This window comes from Microcaecilia unicolor, chromosome 1, assembly GCF_901765095.1.
Source record: "Microcaecilia unicolor chromosome 1, aMicUni1.1, whole genome shotgun sequence".
In the NCBI taxonomy this organism is placed as follows: Eukaryota; Metazoa; Chordata; class Amphibia; order Gymnophiona; family Siphonopidae; genus Microcaecilia; species Microcaecilia unicolor.
Window position 1 is genome coordinate 349,177,448 of NC_044031.1, and position 26,490 is coordinate 349,203,937.

The 26,490-nt window shown below is 43.5% G+C and overlaps 1 protein-coding gene across 1 annotated transcript in view; it reads right to left on the reverse strand.

The window, feature by feature from the left end:
• LOC115474082 (polycystic kidney disease protein 1-like 1) overlaps positions 1-26,490 on the reverse strand; it is an 868,156-nt gene that overhangs the window by 311,570 nt on the left and 530,096 nt on the right. The window contains exon 15 of the mRNA XM_030209405.1: positions 8,972-9,193. Coding sequence (XP_030065265.1) covers positions 8,972-9,193 — 222 coding nt within the window. The remainder of the gene's footprint in view (positions 1-8,971; positions 9,194-26,490) is intronic.

Consider the following 26,490-nt stretch of genomic DNA (forward strand, 5'->3'; position numbering starts at 1 on the left):
CGGAAAGATCAAGAAGAATGAGGATGGAATATTGACCTCTGGATTTAGCCAGTAATAGGTCATTGGAGACTTTAGTAAGCGCAGTTTTGGTTGAGTGGAGAGGGCGAAAAACAGATTGTAGTGGGTCAAGAATAGCATGTGAGGATAGAAAATCAAGGCAGCGGCAGTGAACAGCACGCTCAAGTAATTTGGAGAGAAAAGGAAGGAGGGAGATGGGTCGGTAATTAGAGGGACAAGTAGGGTCGAGTGAAGGCTTCTTAAGGAGAGGTGTGACCACAGCATGTTTAAAGGCAGCAGGGACAGTTGCAGTGGAAAGTGAGAGATTGAGAATGTGACAGATAAAAGGAATAAGAGCAGGAGAGATGGCATTACGAAGGTCGGTGGGAATGGGATCAGAGGAACAGGTGGTACATTTTGAGGAAGAAAGGAGAAGTGTAGTTTCCTCAATAGTAACTTCAGGAAAGGGAATGAGGGGAAGGAGAGAGAGGGGAACGGACTAGTGGAGGGAGAGGTGGTGAGGTAGAGAAAGCAAGGTTTATCTTTTGAACCTTGTTGTGAAAGAATTCAGCAAGGGTCTGAGGAGATAATGAAGGGGGAGTTGGGGGAGGGGGCACCTTGAGGAAAGAGTTCAATGTGGTGAAGAGAAGTCGAGGATTAGAGCCAAGAGAGTTGGTCAGTTGGATATAATAATCCTGTTTGGCACGTAAAAGAGCAGATTGGAAGGAGGTCAGCACGAACTTAAAGTGTAAGAAATCAGCAAGGGCCCGAGATTTCCGCCAGAGGCGTTCGGCGGAGCGGGTACAGGAACGTAGGTAGCAGATATTAGAAGTCAGCCAAGGTTGGGGTTTTGTACGCCTTACAGGGCGGGTCATCAAAGGTGCAAGAGTGTCTAAGGCAGAGGATAGAGTATTGTTGTAGGAAGAAACAGCCTCGTTGACAGACGTGGATGGTGCCACAGTAGAGAGGAGGTTTGAAACATGGGAGGATAAAGATGAAGGGTCAATATCGTGAAGATTCCTAGAAAGGCGCTAATGTTCGGAATTGGTCTCCGCAAGCCATCGAAGCTTTTGAACTCCTCAAGAAGGCTTTTCTTTCCGCACCGGTTCTCCATAGTCCTGATCCCCAGCGACCCTTTATTTTGGAAGTGGACGCCTCAGCTGTGGGAGCGGGGGCGATCTTGTCACAGACTTCAGAGGCAGGAAAGCGGCATCCATGCTTCTTCTTTTCCAAGAAATTCACAGCGGCCGAACGGAATTATACTGTTGGAGATCGGGAACTGTTAGCCCTCAAGTTAGCCTTGGAAGAATGGCGATACCTTTTGGAGGGAGCAGTGCATCCGATTTCCGTCATTACCGACCACAAGAACCTACTGTACCTGCAGGACTCTAAGAGACTTAACCCCCGGCAAGCCCGATGGTCTCTGTTTTTCACTCGGTTCAATTTTCGCCTCAGCTTTCGTCCTGCAGAGAAAAATGTCCAGGCGGATGCACTGTCCCAAGCCTTCGACCCACCGGAAGAAGTCGAGGAATGTCATCCTATGCTTGACCCGGCTTGCATTGCCGCGACTACTCTCACGATTCTGGGAGCTTCCAGGATTTCAGTGGCTCCACGGTTCCACAAGAAAATACTTAGATGGGGACATGCTTCCACGATCGCTGGGCATCAAGCATATCAAGACATTACATCTCATTGCTCGCTTTTATCACTGGCCCCGCATGGCCCAGGATGTCCGGCAGTTTGTCACTACCTGCCCCACTTGTGCCCAACACAAGAGACCTATGGGGAAGCCCTGGGGGTTGCTTCAACCATTGCCAGTGCCACAAGCTCCATGGCAGGAACTGTCAATGGACTTCATTACTGAGTTACCACCCTCCCAGGGGTGTACGGTCATTTAGGGTGGTGATCGATCGCTTTTCTCGCATGGCCCACTTCATTCCCCTGAAGGGACTTCCGTCAGTGGCAGTTCTTGCCCAACAGTTCATTCTCCATATCTTTCGCCTACATGGATTGCCACTCCGCATTATCAGCGACCGAGGCCCGCAATTCACCTCTAGATTTTGGAGGGCCCTGTGTTCCAGCTTTGGTATCACGACCCAATTCTCCTCGGCATACCATCCCGAGACCAATGGCATGGTAGAGCGAACGAATCAAACCCTGAAGTTATACCTCCGGATGCATGTCAATGCGCGACAGGACGATTGGGTTTCTTTATTACCATGGGCGGAGTTTGCTTATAATAATAGCCTCCATTCAGCAGCGCACACATCTCCGTTTTTTGCAGCCTATGGTTTGCACTCACGATTGCCTCTTCCCATGCCACAAGCGCAAGGGGCAGTTCCTGTCTCTGTTCCACCTCAGCTTTACAGAACCTTGACCGATCGCCACAAAGTATGGAAGAACGTACAGTCTCACCTTCATCAGGCCGCAGAGACTTACCAGAGGTTTGCAGATCGCAAGAGGCGATTCGCCCCTCAGTTGGCACCAGGTCAACAGGTTTGGCTCAATACTCAGTATCTCAAGCTCAGACTGCCTTCCTTCAAATTTACGCCCAGATTCATTGGGCCTTTTACCTTCACGGAGTGCATAGGAGCAGTTACTTATAGACTCCATTTGCCATCCCATTTCAAAATACATAATGCATTTCATGTCTCCTTACTCAAACCTTTTGTCTCGTCTAAGTGGCATCCTAAGCCCAAGGTGGGTCCTGTCCTGGACGTGTTCTCGGAGCCCGAGTTCGAGGTTCAAGACATCCTGGATTCCAAATTAAAGAATGGACGTCTATACTATCTCTTGGCATGGAAGCACTAGGGCCCTGAAGATAACTCCTGGGAACCTGCTAGTCAGATTCATGCTCCCTAGTTGCTCCGTGACTTCCATGCCCGCCATCCTAGAGAGGGAGGCCTTTAGGGGAGGATACTGTCATGTTCCCTGTCTTTGCAAGTATGGGCACCGGAGGATCAGACGGCCATCTTGGATTTGGGCTTATTCCAGGTTTTGGCGACATTCTTAGAAGAGGGTCTATTAAGCCATGGCAGCCATCTTGGAGTGTGGCAGCTTCAGGAAGGAAGCCCTTATTTGGTCGTAGGGTGTATCCGATAGGGGCTGCCATCTTGTTTTCAGCTGTGCTTGGTTGAGCCTAATTCCTTCTCTATTTAAGGCTCTGCCCTCAGTCCATCTGTGCTTCGGCTTCTACTCAGTTCGCTGGATAGTTGCAGTGCTTCTGGATCTACTTCTGACTGATGCCTGGTTCTGATCTCTGCCTGTTCCTGGACCTGCTCTTGACCGCTGCCTGTTCCTGACCGCTGCCTGTTCCTGGACCTGCTCTTGACCACTGCCTGGTACTGACCACTGCCTGTTCCTGGACCTGCTCTTGACCGCTGCCTGGTACTACCTTTGCCTAGCCCTGGTTTTTGCTGTTATCTGCTGCCGGGTCTAACCCTGTAGACTTTGTGCTGGACTTTGTTCTCTCTGTAGCTGGCTACTCGCACTCATGAGCTCAACTCCTGGGGAACAGTGGGAGGCACAGGGAGGACTCAGGGTTTTGGCCGACAGCCCGGTGAGGGATTTCCTTCATCAAGTACAAGGGCTCACCTCTCCTTGGAAATACATTACACGGACGGTCTTGCCGATGTAAAGCAAGGTGCAGGGACACATAATGAAGTATATGACATTTGTGGTGTTACAGTTGGAATCATGTTGGAGAGTATATGATCTCTGACTCTGTGAGTGGACAAAGGTCGATATCTTCAAAGAGTGCTTGCAGACACTGAAAACCATTGACGAAACAACTAACTTTCGCAAATCTCTGAAGACACATCTCTTCAACAAAGCCTACAAAGAGAACCCATAACCTACAAAACCACCGCACCAATCTACCCAGTTATTAAAACACACCTCCTAAACTATCCTGCCTAACACCTTCCTTCTCTCCTCCCTTACTTAATCTTTGTACATTACTAATTGTATCTGATATCCTAGAATGACTATGTCATAACAAAACTCTGTAAGCCACATTGAGCCTGCAAATAGGTGGGAAAATGTGGGATACAAATGCAATAAATAATAATAATAATGTGCCACAGCTAGAGTGACCAGAGAAGTGAGAATGTGCGACTCAACGCAGGCTCGGTAGGCAGGAGGGCACCAGTTTTTCTTTTTGGTTTCAGTCTCTGGAGTGAGCTATGATTAGGCGTTTATCTTTAAAACAGGTGTGGCCTTCAAGTATATGCTAGTGGCGTCGTATACTTTTCTGTATATTTTTGGGCAGGTGTGAGTATCGGAGAGTACAGACTAAATCAGGTTGCACTTTGGGTGTTTGGGGCTGGAGGAGTGCTTCTCTGCTAATCATGCTGGCTCTGTGTTGTCCAGTGATGATGTGCCTAGTAGGATAACCTCTATTGCAGAATCTTTGGTGTAGACGGTGTGCTTCATGAGTGTAATCCTCAAAGTCTGTACAAATTCTTCCCAGCCACAGAAACTGGCTTAGTGGTGAATTTTTCTTTAGGGCCAGATGATGGTAACTCTGATCGTTTAAGTATGTGTTACGATCTATGGGTTTTCTGAAGAGGCTGGTCTTTAGACGTCCATCGTTCTTACTAATAAGGAGATCTAGAAAGCTAATTTGAGTAGAGCCATATTGCATTTTAAATTTCAAATTGTCATCTCGCAGATTTAACCAGGAGTGAAATTCCTGTACAGTACTATTATCTCCTTGCCATATGATCAAAATGTCATCAATGTATCGTTTGTAGAACACAATATTGTCTTTGTATGGATGCATTGTAAGGAAACTTTTCTCAAAATGAGTGCCTTTTATCTGTTGATAATATTCCTTGGAAGCAGAAAAAGTTATTAGTGAGGGCTATACTTGCAAGGGTGATGATGAGATGATTTGGAATGCGTTTATGAGTGGTTCTAGTTCTTAATACTTCTTCTATGATGATGAGAGATTCAAGCTGGGGAACATTAGTATAAAGTGATTCAATATCCTTTGTGACTAGTATTATATCAGTAAGATCCTCTTGGAAATCCTGAATGAGTTGGATCATATGTGTGGAGTCCCGGATGTACGAGGGAATCTGAGGTATATAGGGTTTCAGAAAGAAGTCAACAAAGACTGAGAGTGTTTCTAGAATAAAGCCATTGGCGGAGATGATTGGTCTGCCCAGTGGGTTGGTGAGAGATTTGTGTAGGACGTAAATAGTTGGTGTTATGGGATGTTGAACACGGAGGTATTGGCATTCCTTCTGTGTCAAAAAGCCAGCTTTTGAAGATAATGGTATTGATTTCTTGTTGTAACTGGACAGTGGGATCTGATGGCAAATGTGAGTAATAGTTGGTGTCGTCTAACTGCTTTAAGACCTCAGCAACATACATCTCCCTGTCAAGTACGACTATTCCTCCCCCTTTGTCTGCAGGTTTTATAACGATCTGATCATTGGGAGATAGAGAGTGGACTGCTTCAATTTCTTCCTTGGTCATATTGAAAAAGCGATGTTTCTGCTTCCATTCAATTGTCTCAAGGTCGTTTATAACGTAAGAGTAAAAGGCGTGAATCAAGGGGTCATTAGGTCCCGGAGGTATCCTGGTAGATGGATGTTTGACAACTGATACGTCTATGTTTGGAGCCCTTTGTGAGAAGAATTGAGAAATTTGTAATTTACTGACAAACTTGAACAGGTCAATACGTGTCTGAAAAGGGTTGTATCTGGTTGTGGGCACAAATGAAAGACCTTTTTGGAGTACCTTATATTCATTTGCTGAAATTTCTGTATCGGAGAGGTTGAAAACTGGAATTTTTATCTCCAGCTGTCCACTCTGTGGTCCCGTCTCATCGGGGGATATGTCTTGAACATGCCTCTGCCTTGTCCATGTCCTCTGTTGGTCTGGTAAAACAAGTTCAGTATTGGATGGGGTTTCTCCTCTGCACGGTGATGTAGTCGTGAGAGTTGCATCCTTTCTTGTTTCTCCCACATTAGATCTAAAAAAGCCTGCTTTGAATCATGTAATGGAGAGGAGGGTGAAGGTTGGGCCGGACTCTTGAGTGGAGATGTCAAATGTCCCCAGACTCACTTCTAATTCGCTTTCTGCTATGTTCTCTATAAGTGTTTTTGTGGTGAAGTGGGTCTATGGACATAATTCTAGATGTAGAGGCCACCATTTCTGGTCTAGACCTAGTGTACACTCTCACTTTGCTGAAGGGATAAATAGACCCTTTGTGATAGTCCGCCTCATCCCTATTAAATTTGCTATTTTTGCTCTCTCTAATGTCTTGCTTGAATTTGTCTAATTTATGATTGACATCCTTGAGTACCATCTCATAGTTAGAATCATCCCTTTTAAGATCATTCAAAAGAAAATCACAATTTTCTTTGAAATTGTTACTTCTATTTTTTGCAGTATCTGCTATCAAGATCTTTAAATCTAAAGAACACTTGTTCAAATTACAGCACCATTTGTTAAGGAAGTCCTGATCATCTTGGAACATGTCTGGGGCCTTCTGAATGCGGAGGCCTCTAGGTATTTTCTTGGCTCTGCAATAATTAATCATGCCAATAAAGTGAAGTTCATTCCTGATGATATTCTTCTTGAGATTGATGATATTGGTCTATCTATCTAGGAGTGTCTCAGAGGGTGGATGGTTCAGGTCTCTTTTCTCAATTTCATCAACTTCTTGGATAAGACGATTCAGATGGCTTTCATTGAAAGTAAGAACCTCATCCCAGGGTTGGAAGATCATGTTATCGTTTCGGGAAAGGAGAAAACAAAAACTAAAAAAGAGTGCAGAAACAGGATCAGCAAAAAAGTAGCGAGATCAACACAACACTCCCAAGACACCGTGTGTACGAGTAATACAATGTTTAATTAGATGAAAATTTAAAAAGACTCGACACGGTGCCATGTTTCAGCGAAAAACGCCTGCTTCAGGAGTCTACAAGTCAAGAGAGGTATACGATTATAATACATTCAAACAAATAGAACCTAGAACAGTCATGTAAATAGCACTACACAAAAATGTATAAAACTTAGAACAATCATATAAATGGTAATGACTGATAAAACAATAAGTTTTTTTTTTAAACGGAGACATAAAAACCATGTATTTAAAAGATAAACATCCAAAGAAACTGTAAATCACATGAGAATAATAAGATGAAATTAAAGAAACTCTAAATTGGACCATGAAATAAAATAACAGTATAAAACTGTAAAAAAACAAAATGAAACTACAGCTCTGTTCATCCTTTTGCCGGATTAAGGCTAATAATTATAGAAGATATCAGGTATGGATAATATATGAAAATAAATGCAGACCTGTTTGTTCTGTAAATCAATGAATGGAACGACATAAATGAGGTAGTCAAATCAAGCCTTTAAAAAGGCTAATGACAGATGAATGCGCTTAAAAAACAATCATTCAAAACTGTGGGGATGACAAACAGAAAAAGAGTGTTTGTAAACGTAATGTACTGAGGATTGCGATTTACAAATGAACAACAAATACATGTGCTTGAAAGACAGACAAAACAGTGGGGATGGCAAACAGAAAAGGAGTACTTATGAGCAAAAAAGGCTGGAGAATGCAATTTGCAAATAAATAGCAAGAGCCGATGTGGGCCACATTGAGCCTGCAAATAGGTGGGAAAATGCGGGATACAAACTCAACAAATAAATAAATAAATAAATCACTTTGAATATCACGCAGTAGATATAATATACATGTACATTTTGGTTAATTTCCAACACTAAAATACGTTTGAAAATTATGTTAGGGAAACTATGCATGCATATTTATACCTGCTCTTTGGCATATTCACGCATTCCAGGTTATTTTGCTTATACACATTCATATTTTCAAATATAAGTGCAAATGTATGTATTCTTTCCCAACTCTGATTTTGGAACATCTCCACACAGTCTGTATAAAGTTACAAGCATACATTTTCTTACACATCAGGAGGGTAATTTTATTTAACAAAAAAATCTGTGCATAAACCCCCCTCATTCTATAATCTTCTATGCACATTTTATGCTGAGGGCCAAATTCTATAAATGGCGCCTTAAAAATTGGTGCTGAAAAACCATACGGTTAGCGTGACTCTAAATTACGCCTAAAGTTAGAATCAGCCTATGCACCATCCTCACAACTAAAATTTAGACGCACCCATTTAGGCCACCTAAAACCACTCCTAAATACCTGTGCCTCAGTTAGGTGAGATTGGGTATATTCTATAATAGTTCGCATAATTTTTTGAAATGCTCACAACCCACCTATTCCACACACAGGGCCATGCCCCCTTTTTGACTGTGCACATTAGAATTTACGCACATCACGTTGTAGAATATGTCTAGAAAGCTGTTTGCATAAATTCTAATTAAAGCCAATTAGTGCCGCTAATTGGTTAAGTACCAATTATCAATGTTGATTGGCTTGTTAATCAATTTAGTAGTGCACACTGTTTGGCCATATATAGAATTTGGGAATTGGTGTGCAAAATTGTGTGCGCAGGTTATAGAATAGTGCTAGGTATGCACGTAACTTAATTGATAAATTAGGAACTAATCAGCACTACCAATAATTGTCTAGTTAATTGGTGCTAATTCACACTAATTTGCAGATATGCACATAATCTACAAATGAATACACAATCGTTTTATACAAATTTAAAAGTTCTAACACGTGTTAAAAATTATTTACTAAAACAAATGTGTAAAGCAAACAGAAAAAGTTTAAAAAATCCCAAAATGATTCCAAAATGTTTGCTTGTGCATATCTCTAGTAATGTAACATTTGATCTTGTTGGGAAGTGTCACAACTGCTTCATATTGACAAACTATTACTTCATGAAGTAGCTGCACTCACCATTAATGAGTGGTATATACTTATTTTCAATAAAAAATGTATTAATGGATTTCCTGGAGATAATAGCTAAGTTTTGGATCAAAAACTGCACGAATCACTATAACATACCTGACTGAATGATTTGACTGAAGAGATAGGAACACCTGGGCTTCTGATGAATTGCGATCAGAAGTAGATACGACCAAAGTCACAAGAAACTGATCGAAGGTGTCATGAAGGACCGCTACTGGGAAGGTGACTGCAGGAGGACCTGTGCTGAAAGGGCTGCTCACTCCATGGTGGAAACACGATTTCTTTTGAAGGCTTGCTGGAACACATTTCCAGTGAAACCTGTAAGCAGGCATACAGTTCAGTGGTGCTTCACCAGCTTTCAGATTTAACATAACATACATAACATAAAATCTGGTCTTATATCCTTATGTCCTTGAAGTTCAAAGTGGGTAACAGGAACATCAACAGCAGAACAATCCTCTGGAAGGACAGTTAAGAGCAATAATTAAAAATCAGAATTATGGTTAAAATATTTTTGTAGTACAAATTTCTGAAAGATCAGAGTCTTAACATTCTACCTAAATGACAGATAAGAATGAGATAACCGAAATGTTCCAGCAAATTCTTTCCAATGACTGGCAGCTTGAAATGCCAGTGTAATTTCTAATATCTTTAGTCTTTTCCTTCCTCTTGGCAATGGAAAGGAAAACACAATTAGACAATTTAGCCTTCTGTCTCTCAAGGATTTCTGCCCACTTCTTAACTGGATACCAGCCAGGTGAAGCAGTGCTGCCTTCAATTGGTTCTGTATTCAGTTAGTGCAGACCACAAAGAAGGCAACAGGCAGGGCCAGCATTACAGCTCCAGGGGACCCCACGGTCCAGGCATCGATTCTCTTTCACCCCACCACAACCTGTCCACTTCTCCCTTCCCCTCACCTTCCTGATCTTCTTTACAAAATTTATTTTCCTTCTCAGAGGGGTCCTGGTACAGCAGCCATCCTCACAAGCTGCCTCCGGCTGTCCTGAAGCTTTCCCTCTCTGCCATGATCCACCCCCTCTGATGCAATTTCCGCCAGAGCAGGTCCCGGCAGAGAGGGAAAGCTTCGGGGCAGCTTATGAGGCTGCTGCACTGGAACCCCTCCGAGAAGGGAAATACATTTTTAAAGAAGATCGGGAAGGTGAGGGGAAGGGAGGAAGAGAAAGATTGTGGTGGGAAGAAAGAGAAGCGATGCCTGGATCATGGGGCCCCCTGGAGCTGTGGGCCCAGGGCAGCTGCCCTATTTTCCCCCTCCTCCTTAATGCCAGCCCTGCCTGTTGCCTTCTGTGTGGTCCGCACTAACTGAATACAGAGCCAGTTGAAGACAACACCTTTTTTAAACACAGTCACAATAACTGCTATTACCACATTCTCCAGAAATGAATTCCAGAACTTAATTGAATGATTAGACAAGGAGGTCTCTAACGATCAATTTGTTATGGATGGAGAGACAGATAGTGTGCAGCATGGACTCCTTGTTGGAGAACAAGCTCCATATCATTTTGGAACATTACTGGAATACTATGCTGCATGTGGCTCACAGGTTACTGAATTTATGATACCTGTAAGTTACATTATTTTTGTATTAGTGCATAACATGGCGTGATTCAATATGTTTGTTGTTATGTGAAGGACCGCATCGCTTTCAAGATCTGCGCATTGGTACACAAAAACATCTATGGAGAAGCCCCTGCTTATATGGACACTCTCATCAACTTGCCGCCCAGGAACTCCCGCAAGTCAGCTCGTTCGTACCTCAATCTCCACTACCCAGCTTTTAGTGGCCTTAAATATAAGACGGTCTATGCTTCTTCTTTCTCTTAGCACTCAATTGTGGAACGGGCTGCCTCAGGTGGTCAAATTCACTCCCGATCACCCGACCTTCAAGAAGCAACTCAAGACCTTCCTCTTTGGTACAGCATACGCCGTGAGCCCGCCTGGCGCCACATCCTTCTGAACCACGGGTATCTTTGTGACAAATTGTCACCTTCTCCTCTCTCCCTTTCTCTCCTATGTTATTTCTCTTTCCCTCTTATGACTTTGAATACTGTATTCTGAAGTATTGTTTGCTTAATAGACTATTGTACCCCACATTGAGCCTGCCCATGGGCGGGAATATTGTGGGATATAAATGCCATAAATAAATAAATAAATAAGTGTAAGAAGACTTGAAGCGATCCAAAGGAAGGCGACAAAAATGATATGGGGCTTGCACCAAAAGACAAACGAGAAGAGACTGGAAGGCCTGAATATGTATACCCTAAAGGAGAGGTGGGACAGGGAGATACGATACAGATGTTTAAATACTTGGAAGGTATTAATATAGAAACAAATATTTTCCAGAGACGGGAAAGCGGTAAAACTAGAGGACATGACTTGAGGTTGCGGGGTGATCAGAGGGTGATTGATGCCTGGAATGTCCTCCTAAGGGAGGTGGTGGGAAAAAAAACTGTGGTGGAATTCAAAAAGGCGTGGCATGAACACAGAGGATCTTTAATTAAAAAATGAATGGTATAAAAAACAAAACTTAAAGGGTTGCATATGTGTTTGCATGTCAAGTGGTGCTTAGATGGTAACTCTGGCTGCATCAGCTAAAGCCGGTGCAGAGCTGGGTTGTACGATATGAGTCCCGCATATAGCAATCTGGTTGGAGGATGGGCTGGAGAGCTTTGATGGAAACTCCAGTAATTTGGAATGTGAGGACAGTGCCGGGCAGACATTTATGGTCTGTGTCCCACAAATGACAAAATGAACTCAGATAGGCTGCAGTGGGCTTTGATAGCAACTCCAGTAGCTGGAACATAAGGCCAGAGATGGGTGGACTTCTATGGTCTATGTCCCAGAAACACCATAGAAAGACCATGATTAAGTATATTATCCAGCTTATAATTGAAAAAGAAAAACGCCTATATTGCGACCCAAATCGGGAGATAGACGTTTATCTCACAAAAACGAATAAAGCGGTATAATCGAAAGCCGAATTTGGACGTTTTCAACTGCACTCCGTCACGGATGCGGACAAAGTTGATGGGGGCGTGTCAAAGGCGGAACTGGGGCGTGGTTATCGGCCGATCAGAGATAGGCGCCTTTCGCCGATAATGGAAAAAAAATATGCGTTTTTAGCGAGAATTCAGGGCACTTTTCCTGGACCCTGTTTTTCCACGAATAGGGCCCCAAAAAGTGCCCTAAATGACCAGATGACCACTGGAGGGAGTCGGGGATGACCTCCCCTGACTCCCCATAGTGGTCACAAACCCCCTCCCACCACAAAAATATGCCGTTTCACAACTTTTTATGTTCACCCTCAAATGTCATACCCACCTCCCTGGCAGCAGTATGCAGGTCACTGGAGCAGTTATTAGGGGGTGCAGTGGACGTCAGGCAGGTAGACCCAGGCCCATCCCCCCCCCACCTGTTACACTTGTGCTGGTAAATGGGAGCCCTCCACACCGCCCCCCAAACCCACTGTACCCACATGTAGGTGCCCCCCTTCACCCCTTAGGGCTATAGTAATGGTGTAGACTTGTGGGCGGTGGGTTTTGAGGGGGATTTGGGGGGCTCAACACCCAAGGGAAGGGTGCTATGCACCTGGGAGCTCTTTTACCTTTTTTTTTTTTTTTTTTTTTTTAAGTGCCCCCTAGGGTGCCCGGTTGGTGTCCTGGCATGTGCACTACGAATCCTGGCCCCTCCCATGAACAAATGCCTTGGATTTATTCGTTTTTGAGCTGGGTGCTTTCATTTTCCATTATCACTGAAAAACAAAAACGCCCAGCTCACAAATTGTCGAATAAAACATGGACGTCTATTTTTTTTCGAAAATACGGTTCGGTCCTCCCCTTCACGGACCCGTTCTCGGAGATAAACGCCCATGGAGATAGACGTTTTTGTTCAATTATGCCCCTCCACATCACATTCATTGCTGATTTAATCTTGAATTGAAAATGAATGTGACTGTTGGGCAGACTGGATGGACCATTCGGGTCTTTATCTGCCGTCACTTACTATGTTATGGGGATAGTTAGGTAGGTTACTGTTGCGACATAACCATCCATGTCATTACGCCTGAAATGTTTTTCTTAAATGTTCAAACTTAATACAGATACTTTAAAAAAAATGATGAATGAAAAAATATACAAGTACCTAAGAACTGCCGTACCGGGAAAGACAAAGAGGGGCATAATTGAATGGAGCGCCCAAGTTTTCCTGAGGATGTCCTCGCAGGACGTCCCCCCGAAGGGGTGGGGAAACCCGTTTTATCGAAACAAGATTGGTGTCTGTTTTTCGTTTCGATAATACGGTTGGGGACGCCCAAATCTCCACATTTAGGTCGACATTAGAGATGGTCGTCCTTAGAGATGGTCGTCCCTGATTTTCGGCGATAATGAAAACCGAGGACGCCTATCTCAGAAACAACCAAATCCAACCATTTGGTAATGGAAGGAGCCAGCATTCATAGTGCACTGGTCCCCCTCACATGCCAGGACACCAACCGGGCACCCTAAGGGGCACTGCAGTGGACTTCAGAAAAAGCTCCCAAGTGCAAAGCTCCCTTACCTTGTGTGCTGAGCCCCCCAAACCCCCCCCCCCAAAACCCACTCTCCACAACTGTACACCACTACCATAGCCCTTAGAGATGAAGGGAGGCACCTACATGTGGGTTCAGTGGGTTTTGGAGGGCTCAACATTTACCACCACAAGTGTAACAGGTGGGTCCGCCTGCCTGAAGTGCACTGCAGTACCCACTAAAACTGCTCCAGGGACCTGCATACTGCTGTAATGGAGCTGGGTATGATATTTAAGGAAGGTATAGAGGCTGGAAAAAATATTTAATTTTTTTTTTAGGGTGGGAGGGGGTTAGTGACTACTGGGGGAGTAAGGGGAGGTCATCCCTGATTCCCTCCGGTGGTCATCTGGTCATTTAGGGCACATTTTTGTGGCTTGGTCGTAAAAAAAAAAAGGAACAAGTAAAGTCTTCAAGTGTTCGTCAGGGACACCCTTCTTTTTCCCATTATCGGCCGAGGACGCCCATGTGCCCTTAAATACAACTAAAGATCAGACAAAAGATGGCAAATCAATAGTGTCAGGTACTAAGCATCATGCAAATAGGAACAACAAACATACTCTGAAATGTCTATATGCAAATGCTAGGAGTCTAAGAAATAAGATGGGAGAGTTGGAATATATTGCACTAAATGAAAAATTGGATATAATAGGCATTACTGAGACCTGGTGGAAGGAGGATAACCAGTGGGACACTGTCATACCGGGGTACAAAGTATATGGTAGTGATAGGGTGGACCGGACTGGTGGAGAGGTAGCATTGTATATTAACGAGAGCCTTGACTCAGATAGATTACAAATTCAGCAGGACACAAATCACACCTTTGAATCATTGTGGGTTGAAATTCCATGTATAAAAGGGAAAAAAACAGTGATAGGAGTGTACTACCGCCCACCTCACCAGGATGAGCAGGTAGACGCAGAAATGATAAAAGAAATCAGAGACGCGAACAAAATGGGCAATGTGATAATAATGGGTGACTTCAATTACCCAAATATAGACTGGGCAAATGTGACATCGGGACACGCTAGAGAGGTACAATTCCTTGATGAAATCAAGGACAGCTTTATGGACCAGCTGGTGCAGGAGCCGACGAGAGAAGGAAACATTCTAGACTTGGTCCTTAGTGGAGCGCATGATCTGGTGAGGGACGTTATGGTACTGGGGCCGCTTGATAACAGTGATCATAATATGATCAGTTTTGATATCGACCTTGAAGTAACTGTACACAGAAAGACAAATACGTTAGCGTTTAACTTTAAAAAAGGAGACTATGATAAAATGAGAAGAACGGTAAAAAAAAAACTTAGGGGGGCAACTGAGAGAGTAAAAACAGTACAACAGGCTTGGACGCTGTTCAAAAATACCATCCTAGAGGCCCAGGCCATACATATTCCGCGAATTAGAAAAGAAAGAAGGAAGTCCAAAAGACATCCGGCTATTAGGAAGCTATTAGGGCTAAAAGAAACGCCTTCAGAAAATGGAAGAAGGAACCGTCTGAAAACAACAAGAAGCAGTATAAGGAGTGTCAAAGCAAATGCAAGGCGCAGATAAAGAAGGCCAAGAGGGATTATGAAAAAAAGATAGCATTAGAGGCAAAAAAACATAGTAAAAACTTTTTTCAGTATATTAAAAGCAGGAAGCCGGCAAAAGAATCGGTTGGCCCGCTGGATGACAGAGGGGTAACATATCAACATAGTAGATGACGGCAGAAAAAGACCTGCACAGTCCATCCAGTCTGCCCAACAAGATACCTCATATTTGCTGCTTTTTGTGTATACCCTACTTTGATTTGTACCTGTGCTCTTCAGGGCACAGACCGTATAAGTCTGCCCAGCACTATCCCCGCCTCCCAACCACCAGCCCCTCCTCCCAACCACCGGCTCTGGCACAGACCGTATAAGTCTGCCCAGCACTATCCTCACCTCCCAACCACCAGCCCTGCCTCCCAACCACCGGCTCTGGCACAGACCGTATAAGTCTGTCCAGCACTATCCCTGCCTCCCAACCACCAGTCCCGCTTCCCACCACCGGCTCTGGCACAGACCGTATAAGTCTGCCCAGCACTATTCCCGCCTCCCAACCACCAGCCCCGCCTCCCGATCTTGACTAAGCTCCTGAGGATCCATTCCTTCGGCACAGGATTCCTTTATGCTTATCCCACGCATGTTTGAATTCCGTTACCGTTTTCATTTCCACCACCTCCCGCGGGAGGGCATTCCTAGCATCCACTACTCTCTCCGTGAAAAAATACTTTGACATTTTTCTTGAGTCTGCCCCCCTTCAATCTCATTTCACGTCCTCTCGTTCTATCATCTTCCCATCTCCGGAAAAGGTTCGTTTGCGGATTAATACCTTTCAAATATTTGAATGTCTGTATCATATCACCCCTGTTTCTCCTTTCCTCCAGAGTATACATGTTTAGTTCAGCAAGTCTCTCCTCATACGTCTTGTAACGCAAATCCCATACCATTCTCGTAGCTTTTCTTTGCACCGCTTCAATTCTTTTTACATCCTTAACAAGATACGGCCTCCAAAACTGAACACAATACTCCAGGTGGGGCCTCACCAACGACTTATACAGGGGCATCAACACCCCCTTTCTTCTGCTGGTCACACCTCTCTCTGTACAGCCTAACAACCTTCTAGCTACGGCCACAGCCTTGTCACACTGTTTCGTCGCCTTCAAATCCTCAGATACTATCACCCCAAGATCCCTCTCTCTGCCCGTACCTATCAGATCAAGGAAGACAAAGACGTACCAGAGAGACTGAATGAATTCTTTGCTTCAGTCTTCACCGAGGAAGATTTGGGTGGGATACCGGTGTCGGAAATGGTATTTCAAGCGGACGAGTCGGAGAAACTTACTGACTTTCACGTTAACCTGGAGGACGTAATGGGGCAGTTCAGCAAACTGAAGAGTAGCAAATCTCCTGGACTGGATGGTATTCATCCTAGATAGAACTGAAAAATCAGCTTGCGGAGCTACTGCTAGTGATATGCAACTTATCCTTAAAATCGAGCGTGGTACCGGAAGATTGGAGGGTGGCCAATGTAACGCCGATTTTTTTAAAAGGCTCCAGGGGAGATCCGGAAAATTATAGACCGGTGAGTCTGACGTCGGTGCCGGGGAAAATGGTAGAGGCTATTATTAAAAACAAAATTACAGAGCACATCCGAGGACATGGATTACTGAGACCGAGTCAGCACGGCTTTTGTGTAGGGAAATCTTGCCTGACCAATTTACTTCAATTCTTTGAAGGAGTAAACAAACATGTGGACAAAGGGGAACCGGTTGATATAGTGTATCTGGATTTTCAAAAGGCGTTTGACAAGGTACCTCATGAAAGGCTACAGAGGAAATTGGAGGGTCATGGGATAGGAGGAAATGTCCTATTGTGGATTAAAAACTGGTTGAAGGATAGGAAACAGAGAGTGGGGTTAAATGGGCAGTATTCACAATGGAGAAGGGTAGTTAGTGGGGTTCCTCAGGGGTCTGTGCTAGGACTGCTGCTTTTTAATATATTTATAAATGATTTAGAGATGGGAGTAACTAGCGAGGTAATTAAATTTGCTGATGACACAAAGTTATTCAAAGTTGTTAAATCGCAACAGGATTGTGAAAAATTACAAGAGGACCTTACGAGACTGGGAGACTGGGCGGCTAAATGGCAGATGACGTTTAATGTGAGCAAGTGCAAGGTGATGCATTTGGGAAAAAAGAACCCGAATTATAGCTACGTCATGCAAGGTTCCACGTTAGGAGTTACGGACCAAGAAAGGGATCTGGGTGTCGTCGTCGATAATAAACTGAAACCTTCTGCTCAGTGTGCTGCTGCGGCTAGGAAAGCGAATAGAATGTTGGGTATTATTAGGAAAGGTATGGAAAACAGGTGTGAGGATGTTATAATGCCATTGTATCGCTCCATGGTGCGACCGCACCTTGAGTATTGTGTCCATTTCTGGTCGCCGCATCTCAAGAAAGATATAGTAGAATTGGAAAAGGTGCAGCGAAGGGCGACTAAAACGATAGCGGGGATGGGACGACTTCCCTATGAAGAAAGATTAAGGAGGCTAGGGCTATTCAGCTTGGAGAAGAGACAGCTGAGGGGAGACATGATAGAGGTATATAAAATAATGAGTGGAGTGGAACAGGTGGATGTGAAGCGTCTGTTCACGCTTTCCGAAAATACTAGGACTAGGGGGCATGCGATGAAACTACAGTGTAGTAAATTTAAAACAAATCGGAGAAAATGTTTCTTCACCCAACGTATAATTAAACTCTGGAATTCGTTGCCGGAGAAAGTGGTGAAGGCGGTTAACTTAGCAGAGTTTAAAAAGGGATTGGACGGTTTCCTAAAGGACAAGTCCATAAACCACTACTAAATGGACTTGGGAAAAATCCACAATTCTAGGAATAACATGTATAGAATGTTTGTACGTTTAGGAAGCTTGCCAGGTGCCCTTGGCCTGGATTGGCTGCTGTCGTGGACAGGATGCTGGGCTCGATGGACCCTTGGTCTTTTCCCAGTATGGCATTACTTATGTACTTATGTACTTAAGCACTCTCCAGTCCCACCTTCGCTATGCTTCCGACACGCCTCTGTGAAATTTGGTCGTCCCCGCAACGGAAAGCAGTTGAGGACGCCCAAAATCGGCTTTCGATTATGCTGATTTGGGCGACCCTCTGAGGATGCCCATCTTCCAATTTGTGTCAAAAGATGGGCGCCCTTCTCTTTCGAAAATAAGCCTGTGTATGTCCATCAATCCGAGTATCCTGTTTCCAACAGTTGCCAAATCAGGTCAATAATATCTGGCAGGATCCCAAAAAGGTAAAATAGATTTCCTGCTGCCTATCCCAGGAATAAGCAGTAGATTTTCCCAAGTCCACTTCACAAAATCAGTCTTTTGTACATTAGTCCAATCTCTAGTTCTAACAAAATTTGATTACTGCAACTCTATCTATGCAGGACTTGAAGGCAGTCTTCTTAAAAAATTACAAACCGCCCAAAATACTGCTGCATGTCTCATACACAGATCACTGCGCTTTGCCAAAGCAACTCATCTTCTGTACAGCTTGCACTGGTTACCAATAAAAGACAGAATATTGTTTACGGTATGCATTTTCTTTCACCAAATTTTATTTGGTCTGGCTCCCTCTTGCATGAACAATTAATGCCTCTATATCATCCAGAGAATATCTTATCCTACATTTCCCTAATTGCAAGAATGTGACATACAAAACAATTCATACTGCTAATTTTTCATATCAAGGCACCAAAATTTGGAATACTTTACAAAAAAAATATTAAATGAACTAATTGTCATTCCAAAACCTACTGAAAACCTATTTCTTCGGCTTAACCCTTAAAGATATAATAATCTCTATGCAATAATACCCACGCATGTCACCTCTACTGCATCTTCCACTACTCCCTGATCTCAATTAACTACATTCTTACTTAATTCCTCAAGTTATAACTTGAACACCCAATTTAAATCAAAAGTATTACCTTTTTTTCCAATTATACCTGTTCTTATCAAGTTTATTGTCATACCATTTCATGTTGTATTTTATGATGTAATTTACTTGCTGTTAACATGTATATGTTTACCATTTATTTATTTATTTATTACATTTGTACCCCGCTCTTTCCCACATACAGCATGTCCAGTGCGGCTTACATAGTAAAAGAAAGCATCTTACATGGTAAAGAATACAGTAAAAACAAGGAAATGTAGGAACAGTATTATAAATTCTGTTGATTATAACTACTTACATTATGAAAGGCATTACAAAGGACATGTGAAAAGAACGTAATGAACTAGAATAGGGAAGGTAGACAAGGATATGATAGGTGAAAGGGAAGGAGAATGGGAGGGAAATGGTAAAGGATGGAGGGAAGAAGTGAGGGATTAAGTATAACATTGGGGTCAGAGTAAGCGTCGATGTCTTAGCAGGAGTATCGTAGGTGATCTGGTGGAACTAAGCTGGTCCATTAGGGTAAACTTGCTTGAAAAAATGGGACTTTAACATTTTCCTGAAAGGTAAATAGTTATTAATAGCTCGGATAGGTCTTGGGAGAGCATTCCAAAGCTGACTACCCAGAAAGGGTAGTATGTTTTGTACTTGACACCTTTGCAGTTTGGGATGTGTAGATTGAGGTATGTTCACGATGACAATGTTCTATTTCTAACTGGGAGGTCAATCAGGTTGTTCATATAACTAGGGGATTCTCCTGATATGATCTTATGGATAATTGTATGGACCTTGAAGTATATTCTCTCTTTTGTCTATTAGATTGTAAGCTCTTTGAGCAGGGACTGTCTTTCTTCTATGTTTGTGCAGCGCTGCATATGCTTTGTAGCGCTATAGAAATGCTAAATAGTAGTAGTAGTAGTAGTAGTAGTAGTAGATGGGGAGCCAGTGAAGCCTTTCTCGAAGGGGTGAGGCGCTTTCAAATCTTGACTTTCCAAATATAAGTCTGGCTGCCGTGTTCTGGGCAGTCTGGAGACTTTTCAGGACTTGGGATTTACATCCAAGGAAAACACTGTTGCAATAATCAACCTGAGTGATGACTGTGGATTGAACCAGGTTCTGGAAAGTGTTCAATGGAAGATAGGATTTCACTCGCTTCAGGATCCACATCATATTAAACATTTTCTTTGTGATCAGCTTAGCGTGGTTATCGAAGGATAGATGACTATCTATTGTAACTCCAAGGATCTTTAAACTACTGGAGATGGGGAGTATTGAGACGAGAGGACTAGGCATTGAGTTTTTTCTTTATTTAATTTCATCTTAAAGGCATTGGCCCATGAGATCAAGGTGGATATACCAGTAGTGATTTTATCAGAGATTTCGGATAAATTTGATTTAAAGGGAATAAAAATGGTGATGTCATCAGCATATATAAAGGGATTAAGGCCATGTTTGGCTAATAATCTGGCCAAGGGGATCATCATGATATTGAAGAGTATTGGGGAGAGAGGAGATCCCTGTGGTACTCTGCATTCAGACGACCATGGGGATGATATATTTGTGGTTCCTTTAACTTGATAAGACCTGGTTGTGATGAAGTCTCTTAACCAATTGATAATATTACCTCCAATTCCAAGTTTGTCCAAAAGTTTAGCAAGAATGTTATGATCTACCATGTCAAAAGCGCTTGACAAATCAAATTGCAAAAGGAGGATTTTGTTTCCAGTTGCGATTTCCTGTTTGAATTTAGTTATCAGAGGAAGGAGGACCGTTTCTGTGCTGTGGGCAGATCGGAAGCCTGATTGTGACTCGAGAAGGATAGAAAATTTCTGAATATATTCATTTAGTTGTGAGGTCACTCTATTCTCCATTAGTTTAGTGATTAGAGGAATGGAGGCAATTGGACGGTAGTTGGTAACGTTGTTTGAAGATTTCTTTGAATGTTTTGGTATAGGTGTTAATAAAATATTACCATGATTGGTAGGGAAGGAACCTCATTGAAGCAGGAAGTTTATGTGAGTGGTGGGATCCAAGATGAAGCATGTTGGGGCATCTTTTAAAAGGTAATTTGGACATGAATCTAGGATGGCATTGTGACTTGGAGAGTATGGAGATGGTTTTGGTGACTTCTTCGGTGGTCAGGGGGCTGAAGTTAGACCAAAATCGGTCAGCTGGTATTTCATCTATACTGGGATGAAGTTCGTCAAGAAATTAGTCTGCAGTGATGTTGCCTTGAGAAACTGATTTGCGAAGATTAGTGATTTTGTCACTAAAGTATTTTGCTAATTGGTCAGCCGAAGGATGGTTTGATGGTGAGGTTGTCACTGGATCTGTGTTTAAAATATTTTTTATAAGTTGGAATTGTTTTTTCATATCAGTGCCAAATGTAGTAATTTTTTGTGTGTAATAGTCTTTTTTGGCACGTTTAATGGCATATTTATAGGTTCTGCTTCCAGGAGTTAAAGGTAAGGCTATTTTTAGTCTTTCTCCAAGCTTTTTCAAGTTTCCTGGTTAGAGATTTTAGGTCTTTCAGAGAATCGTTAAACCAAGGTGATGATTTGTGTTTACGCGGATTCTTGGAGCGTAGTGGTGCTATTTCATCAAGAACCATCTTGCATCCGTTATCCCATAAAGTGAGGAAGAGATCAGAATTTGGTTTATTAGACCAATTGTTTGCATAGATGCATTTCCAGAATCTTTCGCTATCAATTCAACCTCTGGTGAGGAATGTTTTAGGGTCATGAGGTTTGGATTGACCTTTTTGGCACCATTGTATGGTGAGGGATGCTTTATAGTGATCGGACCAAAGAGTAGGAGACCACTCAATATCAGATATAATTAAATTATGGTCAGCGGGAAATTTATGAGATAATATCAAGTGAGTGACCCTTGATATGAGTGGGTAGAGGTGGAGGGAGAATGAGGTCACATAGATGGAGAAGATCTATGCATTCGCGGGTGTGGACAGATTTGGAGTCATCTAGATGTAAGTTTAGATCTCCTAAAATTATTACATTGGGGTTATTAATGCATGTGTTAGTAATAAAGTCAGTAAAGGTGGTATGGCTGTGATTCCAATTGCGTGGGAGTCTATAAAATAGAATACAAGTTAAGTTATTGTATAGCAAAGGGCTGTGTAATTTGATTGAAGCAATTTCCAACTGCGGGGTAATGCATTCTGATATGGTTTCAGCGAAGAAGTTTGATCTGAAGATTAAGGCGATTCCTCCTCCCATTTTCTCTTTCCTAGGCCAGTGTAAGATTTTATAGCCAGGAGGGCAAAGATCCAGTATGATAGGGTCTTTCAAGTCTCGGATCCAGGTTTCTGTTATAAAAAGCAAGTCAAGGTTATCCGATTCAATCCAATCTGTGATGATTTCAGTTTTATTGACAATGGACCTGGCAATGATGTAGCCGAGACGTAGGGTAAGATGAGACTTGGTGTTGTGAGATAAGGGAATATTTATAACTAGTAAAAATGGCCCGTTTCTGGCGCCGATGAAACGGGCGCTAGCGGGCACGGGACTCCCTTCCCCTCCCCTTCCGGTACCTGTTCCGTCGGCCCAGGAAAGAAAGAGCCCCCTCTTTCCTCCTGTAGCGGTGGCTTCCTTGCTGCATGGTGTGGGAGTCCGGCTCTCGGCATTTCAAAATGGCCGCCGAGAGTTGAAGTCTCGCGAGGCAGCTTGAACTCTCGGCGGCCATTTTGAAACGCCGAGAGCCGGACTCCCACACCATGCAGCAAGGCAGCCACCGCTACGGGAGGAAAGAGGGGGCTCTTTCTTTCCTGGGCCGACGGAACAGGTACCACTAGACCACCAGGGAGACACGCGTAAGGGGAGGGGAGGTGACAGGGAGGGAGGGAGGTTGGTGAGGTTAAGCGTGTCCTACCGTGGGCGGGGCTATGTGGCGAAAGGGGTGGGGTTCATGTGCACGTCAGCGGCGGCTGGGATTTGTTGGCAGGGGAGGAGTAGGGAAACACGCTCCGCGTGTTTCCCTACTGCTCCCCGTGCGTAAATTTGTTTTCGTGTTCCGCCCTCGACTTCATCACATAAGTACATAAGTACATAAGTAATGCCATACTGGGAAAAGACCAAGGGTCCATCAAGCCCAGCATCTTGTCCACGACAGCGGCCAATCCAGGCCAAGGGCACCTGGCAAGCTTCCCAAACGTACAAACATTCTATACATGTTATTCCTGGAATTTTGGATTTTTCCAAGTCCGTTTAGTAGCGGTTTATGGACTTGTCCTTTAGGAAACCGTCCAACCCCTTTTTAAACTCTGCTAAGCTAACCGCCTTCACCACATTTTCTGGCAATGAATTCCAGAGATTAATTACACGTTGGGTGAAGATTTGTTTTAAATTTACTACACTGTAGTTTAATCGCATGCCCCCTAGTCCTAGTATTTTTGGAAAGCGTGAACAGACGCTTCACATCCACCTGTTCTACTCCACTCATTATTTTATATACCTCTATCATGTCTCCCCTCAGCTGTCTCTTCTCCAAGCTGAATAGCCCTAGCCTCCTTAGTATTTCTTCATAGGGAAGTCGTCCCATCCCCGCTATCATTTTAGTCGCCCTTCGCTGCACCTTTTCCAATTCTACTATATCTTTCTTGAGATGCGGCGACCAGAACTGGACACAATACTCAAGGTGCGGTCGCACCATGGAGCGATACAATGGCATTATAACATCCTCACACCTGTTTTCCATATCTTTCCTAATAATACCCAACATTCTATTTGCTTTCCTAGCCGCAGCAGCACACTGAGCAGAAGGTTTCAGTGTGTTATTGACGACGACACCCAGATCCCTTTCTTGGTCCGTAACTCCTAACGTGGAACCTTGCATGACGTAGCTATAATTCGGGTTCTTTTTTCCCACATGCATCACCTTGCACTTGCTCACATTAAACATCATCTGCCATTTAACCGCCCAGTCTCCCAGTCTCGTAAGGTCCTCTTGTAATTTTTCACAATCCTGTCGCAAGTTAACAACTTTGAATAACTTTGTGTCATCAGCAAATTTAATTACCTCGCTAGTTACTCCCATCTCTAAATCATTTATAAATATATTAAAAAGCAGCGGTCCTAGCACTGACCCCTGAGGAACCCCACTAACTACCCTTCTCCATTGTGAATACTGCCCATTTAACCCCACTCTCTGTTTCCTATCCTTCAACCAGTTTTTAATCCACAATAGGACATTTCCTCCTATCCCATGACCCTCCAATTTACTCTGTAGTCTTTCATGAGGTACCTTGTCAAACGCCTTTTGAAAATCCAGATACACAATATCAACCGTGTCAGGCAAGATTTCCCCACACAAAAGCCGTGCTGACTCGGTCTCAGTAATCCATGTCCTCGGATGTGCTCTGTAATTTTGTTTTTAATAATAGCCTCTACCATTTTCCCCGGCACCGACATCAGACTCACCGGACTATAATTTCCCGGATCTCCCCTGGAGCCTTTTTAAAAAATGGGCGTTACATTGGCCACCCTCCAATCTTCCGGTACCACGCTCGATTTTAAGGATAAGTTACATATCACTAGCAGTAGCTCCGCAAGCTCATTTTTCAGTTCTATCAGTACTCTAGGATGAATACCATCCGGTCCAGGAGATTTGCTACTGTTCAGTTTGCCGAACTGCCCCATTACGTCCTCCAGGTTTACCGTGAAGTCAGTAAGTTTCTCCGACTCGTCCGCTTGAAATACCATTTCCAACACCGGTATCCCACCCAAATCTTCCTCGGTGAAGACCGAAGCATAGAATTCATTCAGTCTCTCCGCTACGTCTTTGTCTTCCTTGATCGCCCCTTTTACCCCTCGGTCATCCAGCCGCCCAACCGATTCTTTTGCCGGCTTCCTGCTTTTAATATACCGAAAAAAAATTTTTACTATGTTTTTTTGCCTCTAATGCTATCTTTTTTTCGTAATCCCTCTTGGTCTTCTTTATCTGCGCCTTGCATTTGCTTTGACACTCCTTATGCTGCTTCTTGTTGTTTTCAGACGGTTCCTTCTTCCATTTTCTGAAGGTGTTTCTTTTAGCCCTAATAGCTTCCTTCACCTCACTTTTCAACCAGGCCGGATGTCTTTTGGAGTTCCGTCTTTCTTTTCTAATTTGCGGAATATGTATGGCCTGGGCCTCCAGGATGGTATTTTTGAACAGCGTCCACGCCTGTTGTACAGTTTTTACTCTCTCAGTTGCCCCCCCTAAGTTTTTTTTTTACCGTTTTCTCATTTTATCATAGTCTCCTTTTTTAAAGTTAAATGCTAACGTATTTGACTTTCTGTGTACAGTTACTTCAAGGTCAATATCAAAACTGATCATATTATGATCACTGTTATCAAGCGGCCCCAGTACCATAACGTCCCTCACCAGATCATGCGCTCCACTAAGGACCAAGTCTAGAATTTTTCCTTCTATCGTCGGCTCCTGCACCAGTTGCTCCATAAAGCTGTCCTTGATTTCATCAACGAATTGTATCTCTGTAGCGTGTCCCATGTGACGCGAGGGCGGGGCATGAAGATGTTGTGGTGACTTCACCACCATGAAACCACGAACCGGTGTGAGTGACTTCAGTGACGTCAGTGTCCTCAGAAAGTTGAGGCTGCGTTTTATTATAGTAGATTTGTCTTGTAGTTTGTGCTTTGTTGTTAATTGCTTTAGACATTTTTGGTGATATGGGCTTAGTTAAACTATTTTCTACCAATGATAGTTGGTGAGGTTGAAATGGATTTCTGTGGTTGTGAATATTACGTGGGGATGTAATTAGTTTGATTGGTCTTTTATGGTGATGGAGAATTGGTATGAATCCAAGATCAGGTGGGAGGGCTTTGGAGGTTGCAAGGATAAAAGCAAGTGAGAGAATGGTGATAAGAAAGTTAAGGAGATTCATTTTGATGGAGAGAGGATTTACTAGTGTTAGGGAATGAGGATGATAATTAGCAAGACTGTCTATTGATAGAATCAGCTAGATTATATCTTGTGAATTAGCAAGACTGTCTATTGATAATTAAGTAGGAAGTACTCCTGTAGCCAGGACCTGCCCACCAGGGGATGTATTATCCTTTCGCACCGAGGATATATCTCCAAATGTTGCCCGGGAGGGAAAGGTTAGGACAGCTGTTGTACTTGGTGATTCGATCATTAGGCATATAGATAGCTGGGTGGCTGGTGGACGTGAGGATCGCCTGGTGACTTGCCTGCCTGGTGCGAAGGTGGCGGACCTCACGCGTCACCTAGATAGGATTTTATATAGTGCTGGGGAGGAGACGGCTGTCTTGGTACATGTGGGTACTAATGACATAGGAAAATGTGGGAGGGAGGTTCTGGAAGCAAAATTTAGGCTCTTAGGTAGAAAGCTGAAATCCAGATCCTCCAGGGTAGCATTTTCTGAAATGCTACCTGTGCCACGCGCAGGGCCCAAGAGACAGGCAGAGCTCCAGAGTCTCAATGCGTGGATGAGACGATGGTGCAGGGAGGAGGGCTTTAGATTTGTTAGGAACTGGGCAACATTCTGGGGAAGGGGGAGCCTATTCCGAAAGGATGGGC